Below are 10405 nucleotides of genomic sequence, written 5' to 3'. Positions count from 1 at the left end.
CATGGTGGCTAACACTTGCAATCCCAGTACTTTAAGGGGTCGAGGCAGGCGGGCCACTTGAGGCCAGGAGACTGAGGCTGAAGTGAGCTATAAGTTGCCTGGGTAACTTAGTGGGACACTGTTTCTCCAAAGATAAAAAATAAAAATTTAAAAAATGATACTGTTCACTTTTAGGAGAGAACAAAAAAGCCATGTCTTCGGTAGAAAGATAAGAAAATGAAATGTAAAGTAGCTTCAACTACATATGAAAACATTTTTTTCCTCAAGATAAAGTTTTTCAGTGCTTTAAAATAAATAAGCCAACAGTGGCCCTATTTTTTAAATTCTCTTTTTAACCCACATGAGGATCGGCATTCCTCAACTCTAGTGTATTTCATGACCAATAAGTTTTTATTTTTTGTTTTTTTTAAAGAGGCAGGGTCTTGCTAGGCTGCCCAGGCTGGTCTCAAACTCCTAGCTTCAAGCAATCCTCCCTCTTTGACCTCTCAACATGCTGGAATTACAGCTGTGAGCCTCCGCATCCAGGTCCAACATGTTTTTTATCTATTTTGTATCTTATCAGAAATTTTTTAATGTTCTGATTTAGTAGTTCCCCACCTCAATTTCCAGCTCTGCTGTGAATATTATTTTTATGTCTTTTGCCATTTCAGTGAGTTTTGTGAGAAAGAAGAAATAAACAGGTATGTGCATTTACTCACTCATTCTGAACTAGAACTCTTCAAGAGACTTCTCCTTGTAGCTTGACTACAAATCTCCATTTATACTGCTCTAAAATTTATTTCATTACTCTATAACTGCTCAAAACTTTAAAAGACCTCAGAGAGACATCACATTGTCTAGTTCACCCTCTAGGAACACAGTTAAACTGTTACTTTCAGTTATTAAAAATCATTCATTCTTCCCTTTAAAATCTTTTACTTTTTTAGTTAGGGGTCTCACTCTGTCACCCAGGATAGAGTGCAGTGGCACACTCATGGCTCACTGCAGCCTCTACCTCGTAGGCTCAGACAATCCTTCCGCCTCAGTCTCCTGAGTAGCTGGATCTACAGCTGCGCGCTGCTGCGCGCCACTACACTCAGCTAATCTTTTGATCTTTTGTAGAGACAAGGTCTCACTATTTTGCCTAGGCTGGTCTTGAACTTGTGGGCTCAAGCAATCCTCCTGCTTCAGCCTCCCAAAGTGCTGGGATTACAGGCATGAGCCACTGTGCCCGACCCTTTGAAATCTTTACATTTAAAAGTTCTAGAGTCCTTTAGTGGCCTCTCCAGTGTCTATTTCCTCAGTCACATGATTATTTCTTAAGATCCAATTATTATTATTATTTTTATTGAACTGGGGTCCACTCTGTTGCTCAAGATGAAGTGCAGAATTGGGATCACAGCTCATTGCAGCCTCTACCTCCTGGCACCAGGTGATCCTTCTGCCTCAGCCTCCTGAGTAGTTGAAATCAGGGACATGCACCACCACACCCGGCTAATTTTTTTTTGCAGAGATGAGTGAGGTCTTGCTATGTTGCCTAGGATGGTCTTGAACTCCTGAGCTCAAGCAATCCTCCTGCCTCATCCTCCCAATGTGCTGGGGGCATGAACCACCACACCTGGCCCAATTATTCATTCTAAATAGCCTCTTCAGGTATCTGTGAACATATTCATCTCAAATAAAAGTTGGTGCCTTAAAGTTTAAAATCTACTGGCCTAGTTCAATCTCCACTTTTTATAGATGAGAAAAGTAAAGCCCAGAGGATTCTAAGAATCTTTCTCTGTAACATTCCCTATTATTATTTGTGTTACTGGTCTGTCTGCTTTAAAACAGTATTTTCTGTTTTGGGGTGACAATTCTTCACTGTGTTTATTTTTTGAATTTTAATCATTATAATCCTTTGCTTCTGACTAATGAATTCATTCTGGTTTATGAGGCATAAAAAAATTCTGACAACTGATGCAGTAGGTTCAGAATTCATGTCATTTATATGTGGCAGTAAACTCCATAAAAAATATTGCTCCAGGGCAACCTCTTCAGGTCCCCTCCCATTGTGGGAACTTTCTGTCCTCTCAATAAATTGTGCTTTCTAAAAAAAGAAGAAAGAAAGAATTTGCTCCCAGTTAATGTATCTAACCAACACTGAAGGCCGAAACAGGAGCCACAGTTAATGTATCTAACCAACACTGAAGGCCAGAAACAGGAGCCACAGTTAATGTATCTAACCAACACTGAAGGCCGAAACAGGAGTCTGACTCGATTTTAGCAACATCACAACCTAGAGGTGCTTGCTACCTACCCGCACTATTTTTCAGCACACAGTAGTGTGCCAGTTGTTTGAAGGTGAGAACTAAATATAGAGACATTCACTTTAGAAACAAATTACACGTTACCTGTAAAAGCACTATCCTAAACACATATGTGTTTTGTGATTATCTGTGCATTTCAGAAATTGAAGGACTAGCTGATCTGGAAGTTCTTTGGCCTGAAAGCATTGCTTTTGTCCTTTGAACTTTAATGATCGTTGAATTCAAATTTCTTCCATGAAAATCTATTCTAAAAATAACCAACTTGTACTTTTGAGAGGGTTCATTCTACATTAATCAAACATTTTACCTGAGAGTCCAATGGTACATTGTATACTTCTGCATCCAGCAAAACAGTACAAGCACTAAATGGCAGTGTTTGATTTGCCAGTGTTCTTGCAGCTCTGTAATGAACGCGTAGAACTTCCTGCTCATTGGATACAATAAGTTTTTCCTAGTTGAACAAAGAATTTTAAAAAAATGAATTCTTCAACAAATTGTTTTTGAAATATGGTAAAATAACTTATATGCTAACAAACATGAACCTCAGAGTAGCTTTTTAAAACTTAATATTAGGGTTGAGAAATGTGAGAACGTCTAGTGTTTCTAAAGTATAAATAAATGTTCTTTCCCAAACTGGCAGCTTTTAAAAAATTAGATTTTAAAGTACAGTGGTAAACAATAGTGGCTTTTAGCGTATCTATCAAGATGTTTCACCATCACTAATTCTAGAACATTTTCATCACTCCAAAAGAAATCCTGTACCCATTAACAGTCACTCTCCATCCTCCCCTTCCTCTATCTCCTGGCAACAACTAATCTGTCTTCTGGCTCTATGAATTACTAACCCGAACATTAATGGTGAATGAAACCATACAATAGGGGGCCTTTCATGACTAGCTTCATTCACTTAGCATGATTTCAAAGTTTATCCATGTTGTTGCATGCATAATACTTTAATTCTATTTTATGGCTGAATAACATTCCACTGCATGGATATATTTCATTTTATTTATCATTCACCAGTTGATGGACATTTGGGTTTGAAGGGAAATAGAAGATGCCACCCCCAAAATATGCCACTTTAGCATAAGGATTATTTTGAGCTAAAGGCACTTGAAATGCAGCAGGTGCAAGAGTGCTGACCTCCCCTTTTCTTCCTGAAAGGAGGAGATCAAACTCCCATGTGAAAGATGCCCTTCCCGTACTAGAAGGAAAGAAATATTTTTATCACCAGAGACAGGAAGTCAAGGCCTGCCTGTACAAACAGCACTTATTAGAGTAACTTTCGTCTTCTGTGAGCCTCCCCATATATTTTAGTTAATTTTCCACAATTGCCTTTCTTTCTTCAACCTATCATAAAAAAAATTTAGATTTTGTCACTTCTTTGGTTTCCCATTTCCTTATGACGGCCCCCGTGTCATGTAAACTTATATTAAATAAATCTGTACATTTTCCTCTTGCTAATTTATCTTTGACAATTTAATTCTCAAGCCCAGATGGAGACCTTAACTTATTCGCGACCAATGACATGAATTTACGGCATTCCAAATTCTGTTCCTGGTTGCTGCTAATGTGAATTTACCTCATCGTGGAAGACTGTCTTTTGGGTTTATAATACAAATAAAAATACAAAGTATAGAATGTTAGAGTGGTGTGTTGAGGCAAATACTGGATATGTCTACAATTTTCAGACACGTTGGGAAAAAGGTGACAATTTAGAAAAGACCGTTTCATTTGTGCTTAACAACAGAAGTCTGAGGCAACCAGGTTCAGAAGTCTGAGGCAACCAGGTTCAGATTTTTTTAATTTTTACTCACTCTCAGGATTAGGAAGGCGAAAAATTTGCCAGTCGTGAATGTGTTTAACACGGTAGAGGTAATTCTTGCCTTTCCTATGTGTTGTTTTCACTTTTGGGATAATATAAAAAAATGTTGCTATAAACATGCACACTCAAGTTTTTGTCTGGGTGCATGTTTTCATTTCTCTTCGGAAAATAATTAGGAATGGGATCCTCGGTCATAGAGCAATTATCTTTAACTTGTTGAGGAAGTGCCAAACTGTTTCCCACCAGCAATGTTATGGTTCCAATTTCTTCACATTCTAGCCAATACTTGTTATGTCTGTCTTTTTTATTATAGCGGTATGAAGTGGTATCTCCTTGTGGTGGCAGCTTCTCTTTTATAATAAATATTTTCATAGAAATAAACGTACTTTACATCGATGCCATCTACTTGCAAACCTCTGACAATCACAATAAAATCCTGCCTTAATGCATTAAGTGGGGTCCAAAACTTCTAATTATTTGAGATGCAGAGTCACTCAACCATACAGTTATGAATCCTATGAATTTTATTTTATTCACTGAAAACCTTCCAAGAAGAGGTTCCAAATTTCCCACACTGTTACAGGGGTACACAATACAGAAAGGCAGAGAACTCTGCCAGGGCAATGGATCATGTATGAATCAAATAAATTACATACAAGATCTTGTTTGCATATGAATATGTTTGTATCTCTGCAAAGAAGGATCATAGCTTATACCACATTTTCAGAGGTCCCTGACCCTCCCAAAGGATTAAGAAAGTCATATATTTTTGTGATTCCAAGTGAAATGCCTTCTATGATTTCTATAAATAGCTAGATAGGTTTTTTTCCCTGTCATTTCATGACAAGACCAACCACTGGGAAACCAGATACTAAGGAGACCTCGCAGGTCAAATAAGAACAACCTCTGTAAGTATTTTGTCCTTTAGCCCTAAAATAGTGGGTACCAAGCAACTGATTTCACAATGGGGAAATCCAAATGTCCCACGACAAATCCACTGCTATGGTCTTAGAGATAAAAAATTATTAGAGACTTTTATATATTAAAAATATCTTCAACATGAATTCTATTATGACAGCAACTATCCTAAAATAGGCTTAAAAATTCTCCATGTAATTGGATAAGCACAGGCTAGGCATGGTGACTCACACCTGTAATCCAGCACTTTGGAAGGCCAAGGCAAGAGGACAGTTTGAGCATAGGAGTTCAAGATCAGCCTAGGCAACACAGTGAGACCTTGTCTCTACAAAAAATTTAAAGATTAGCCAGGTGTGGTGGTGTGCACCTTTAATCCTAGCTACTCAGGAGGCTGAGGTGGAAGGACTGCCTGAGCCCAGGAGGTCGAGGCTGTAGTGAGTCATGAGTGTGTCTCTGTATTCCAGCCTGGGTGACAGAGTGAAACTCCAACTCCAAAACAACAACAACTACCCCCCGCAAAAAAAACTCCAAAAACTGAATTAGCACAAGAAAAAAATCAAACCATTTCCCAAAATGATTCTAAATATTGTTAAAATACAGTTATTTTTTAGTGTAAGTGTAAATTTAAATACCTCTTACCCTTTCAATACTGTGTTGCAAACGTAGTTTCATTCTTACAACTTCCTGTTGCCGAAAAAGTTCTTTAAGTGGATCTGACAGTGAAGGCGGTGGTGTAATCTAATTGAAAAAAAATAGTTAAAAACATCAGGTTTCTTTTACAATAGTGGGCTATTCTTTTAAAAGTACATCTTTTCAGTGCTTAAATCAATTCTAATATTCTGTGAATTAAATAATATAGTATCAATTATACAACTGGATGTTACTTTTCAATTTTGTTTGAAACATAGGAGAGTATTCCTGCAAGCTTAAATATTTTTATTCGGAGGCCACAGCAAATTTCAAAGAGCAAATTAGAAGGACTAAGGAAGCTACTCACTATGGAGACACATTTTAGAACATCAATGACAGCTCACAGACAGGAAGGGAGAAGTAACAAAAAACAGAAAAGTTGGTATAAACACGGAGGAAACACTCCTAAAGATTAAAGCAGTCCAAATGTATCAGTATATATACATATTGCAGACATGATATAAATTAAACACTAAGGTCCTGAGTGTTGTATTTAGTGAATTATTTTATAAAAGTAGATTAAAGGGTCTAATTTGTGGTTCTCACATTTCTTTATTACATGCGATATCCCACATGACTTTGTTTAGCCATACTCCAAAAAGCTTATGAACATCTCTAATTCGACATTATACTGGACTGTACTTTCTGGTAGATGCTGGAAGAATGCTGACTCGATCTCTGCATGCAGTTTACTGTTAAAATAGACATCCAAGCAATGGTAATAGCCATCTCTGTCCCTTGGAGTATCTACATTCCCACTCTCCCATCCTTATTTACAACTGCTATCAGCATATGCGGGCAAAAATATCTCAGTATGTTTTTATTTAACAAGACTTGCAGAGAGTGGTGCTATTGTTTTAGTTCTGCAAAATCATACAGGCCTCTAGCTAATTCAAGCACAGAGGAAAAGAAGTAGTCTGATCTGAGACTGAGGTGTCAGAGAAAGCTTCCTCAAGAGAGTAGTACCTGAGCTGCACCTTAAAGGGAGAGCCAGAGTAGAGTCAGAGAAATTAGTCACTGTGAGGAGAAAGGGGGAAAAAAAAGGAAAGAAAGGAGGGAGGCAATTCCCAGAAGATAGGATGGCATGATCAAAGTCATAAAATGAAGAGTACATCATCTGCAGACAACCACAAGCAGTCTTAAGTTCCTACAACATCAGATTTGACAAAAAGAAGCTTGTAGTTTAATCTAGAAATGTGTTTTTAATAAAAAGTATGTTCTATAGAAGATTAGGCCCACAAAGAAGATTTACAGGAAATGGTTCCAAAAACAAGTTTGGAAAACAACGTATACATGTACCTACTTAGAAGTCTCACAATTAACATATTAAAGGTTCTGATAAGTCCTACAGTGAAGCAACCTATTTTTAGATTAATATTTCTCAAACTAACTTAATAAAAGCCCCCCCAACACAAAAGGTATTTAATTAACATGCTGTGGAAGAGATATTATATAGAATACATTGGAGAGTTTGGTAATAGACCAAAAGAGGACAGAGAGAAGAGAAGAAGGTTTTTGGTTGAGTTCAGAGCTGACCTAAGTTTGTGAAGCTTATGGACATTCAGGAAGAGCTACGCAGGTAGCAAAAAAAAAAAAAAAGGAAGTCAGGGAGAGAGATTTGGGCAGAAATATAAACTTGGAAATTAACATAAATCACATGTAGAAAAGAGGTAAAATCACCAAATGGGTATATGAAGATTTTTTTCAATTAAAAAAAATTTTGTTCCAATACAAATTAACCCCTTAGAATATGGTGTAGTAGAAAATTTTTTTAATTACTTAAAAAAATGTTTTACATACTTTCTAACTAGCTTAACTTTGTAAGATGTTTTTCTCTTGTGATGTACCCTTAAAATTTTTCCTGCTTAATTTTTTGTTTTATAGCTGTGGGCTACATGTGAGGATTTACTACATAATTGCATGCAGGGAGGTATGGGCTTCTAGTGCATCCAATGTATATGCCCCTCTCTCCCTCCTTCCTCTAGCAGTGTCCAGCAACTGTGGTTCCCACCTTTGTGCTTGTGTGTCCAGTGATTAGGGCCCACTTATGAGTGAAAACATGTGGTATTCAGTTTTTTTCTGTGACAATTCACTTAGAATGATGGTCTCCAGCTGCATTATATGGAAACTTTTTGAGAAAACTTCCCTTTTGCTGTTTTCATCTACCTCTAAGTAAATCAAGTTTGGTTATTTTGTCAGTATCTGTTGAGTTTCAAGATCCTGGAACTTCCCAGAGATGTGCTCTCCTCTTATCACCCACTCTTGGAATCCCTCAAGACATCTGTAGAGTATGTTGTTACCAGTGGCCAGCCACAGTAGATCCTAGGTTGTGACAAGTCTCTTTTTTCCCCCTCCCTGTTCATTTGATTTTGGTGATATGACCAGCAGTTTTATTTTTCTTCCTTTGATTTCCTCTGGAAAAATGGCAAGCCTGGTTAAACTGTGAGAAAAAATATGTAATGAAGAATAAACATTGAAATACACTCTGGTGTCATTTTCTTTTTAAACTACATTTCTGATGGGTTTTATAACCAGATCACATAAATGTAAGGAAAGGTTACTTTGATAAAATGGCAATTAGTTGGCTGGAAGGAAACAAATGGATAAAGCCATATAGGAAAGTAAGAAAATTAATGCAGTGCCTAACTCATTTAAGTTATTCTGGTATTAATTTTTTCCAACTAAATTTTGAACAAAAAAAAATTTGGCCCAGTAAACTCAAATGCAAAACTTTTCATGAAAAGACTGGAGTTCACATATTAGCTTTAATAAATACAAATTTTAAAGTCACTTGGAGCTGTGTAAAATAATGGTAATCCCTTAAATCTGTATAGTGTTCTAAAGTTTTTAATGTGCTTTAGCATATACCATTTCAATCTTCTTTGAGACAGGGTAGACACTATTCTCCCTTTACAGATGTGGAAACTAAGTATCAGAGATATGAGTGAATTATTCAAGATCACACAGCTGGTTTATCAGCAAAATCTAGACTTAAACTTATGCATGCTAATTGGAAATCTAGTGTTCTTTCCACTATATTGCGGTGTTTCTCTGCTTTCTTCATTCTCATTAAAAACGAAAAATTCAAAGACCTCCCTACTACATCCAGAAATATTGCTCAGCTTTGCTTATAGCCCCTTATGAAATGGTATTTGATACAACTAAATTCTAATATAATCAAAGACATATACCCAGCATTGCTTTAAGGGACTCAAACTTGTATTACACTGCCTTTGCAGGAATAAGAAAAGGTGACAGATAGCACATGTATGACATATATATGTATATATATGTATATACGTATGTATACATGCATATATGTGAGTATGTATACAACACACATGCACTCATACAGTCTATATATGTAACAAATATAAAGGCAATATTAAAAAACATATATAAAGTCAACAGACAGACTGTGTTAGGGTAGCAACCTAACAATTTATCTGAAATTGTTTTTACTAAATAGTCTGTGTAAATTCTAATTTCAATGTATTCTTTATAGTATACCTGTATTTCAAGCCTCTGAAAATACATTTGATTTCAAAGGGAAATAAAGCAGAGGGATAAAAGAAACAAGAAAGTTACCAGCTTTACATTCTTTGACTTATTAACAAACAATTTTGCTGAAAGACAACTTTATTTACAACTCTTATTTTTACTTTTGTTGAGACTGAGTTTCACTCTGCTGCCCAGGCTAGAGAGTAGTGGCACAATCACGACCCACCACAGCCTTGATCTCCTGGACTCAAGCAATTCTTTCGCCTCAGCCTCCAAAAGTAGCTGGGACTACAGGCATGCTTCACCATGCCGGGCTAATTTTTTTTTCTTTTTTTGTAAAACGAGGTCTCCCTATGTTGCCCAGGCTGATCTTGAACTGCTGACCTCAAGTAATCCTCCAGTCTCAGCCTCCCACACTGGGATTTCAGAAGTGAGCCACCACACGCAGCCATACTTTTTCTTTTTTGAGTTGGAGTCTCCCTCTGTCGCCCAGACTGGAGTGCAGTGGCTGCTCCCGGCCACCACAGCCTCGCCTGCTGGGCTCCGGCAATCCTTCCACCTCAGCCTTCCGAGTAGCCGGAATTACAGGCATGCGCTACCACACCCGGCTGATTTTTTAATTTATTGTAGAGATGAGGTCTCACTGCCCAGGCGGGTCTCGAACCCGCGGACTCAGGCCATCCACTCACCTCAGCCTCCCAAAGGCGCGGGATTACAGGCTGAGCCACCGAGCCCAGCCACAGTTCTTATTTTTAATCTACTATTACTGCCATCTAAATCTGTCTTTTGAAGAGATTCAAAAAGCACTAGCATCAGATACATTCTGTGAATGTGGCACTAAAACAAAAAAACTTTCTTCTAACTTTTTAAAATATTTTCTGAACTGGACTTTCAAAGAAGGAACATCTGTGAAACAGCACAGAATAGGCACAGGATTCCAAGGAGAGATAGAAGGGGTGGTAACTAGCACCAAGTCTAGAAAAGTATGAGAAGGCTCTTGAATACAATAAAGAACAGGGTGTTTCTAGCCTATAGGAAATGAAAAGTCTCTGAAGATGTTTAACCCAGTGGTCACATAATCAGATCTGCGATGTGTACTGAACTCAGATAGTAAGAAGGCTAAACTGAGACTAGAGAAGGACTAGAAACCTATGGCAGCAATTCAGAATGCCTGTTTTGCCTC

At 37.5% G+C, this 10405-nt stretch overlaps 1 protein-coding gene across 1 annotated transcript in view; it reads right to left on the bottom strand.

Moving 5' to 3' along the window:
* Positions 1–2595: 2595 nt before the first annotated feature.
* Positions 2596–10405, bottom strand: part of ANKRD12 (ankyrin repeat domain 12) — a gene marked incomplete at its 3' end in the record, with an annotated part of 133411 nt that continues 125601 nt past the window's right edge. The window contains exons 10-11 of the mRNA XM_008056012.1: positions 5671–5769; positions 2596–2739 (exon numbers count right to left, since the gene is read on the bottom strand). Coding sequence (XP_008054203.1) covers positions 2596–2739; positions 5671–5769 — 243 coding nt within the window. The remainder of the gene's footprint in view (positions 2740–5670; positions 5770–10405) is intronic.

This window comes from Carlito syrichta, unplaced genomic scaffold, assembly GCF_000164805.1.
Source record: "Carlito syrichta isolate Samal-C Ts95f unplaced genomic scaffold, Tarsius_syrichta-2.0.1 Scaffold302078, whole genome shotgun sequence".
Lineage (NCBI taxonomy): Eukaryota > Metazoa > Chordata > Mammalia > Primates > Tarsiidae > Carlito > Carlito syrichta.
The sequence above is the reverse complement of the archived record's forward strand: the minus strand, read 5'-3'. Positions and strand labels throughout refer to the sequence as shown.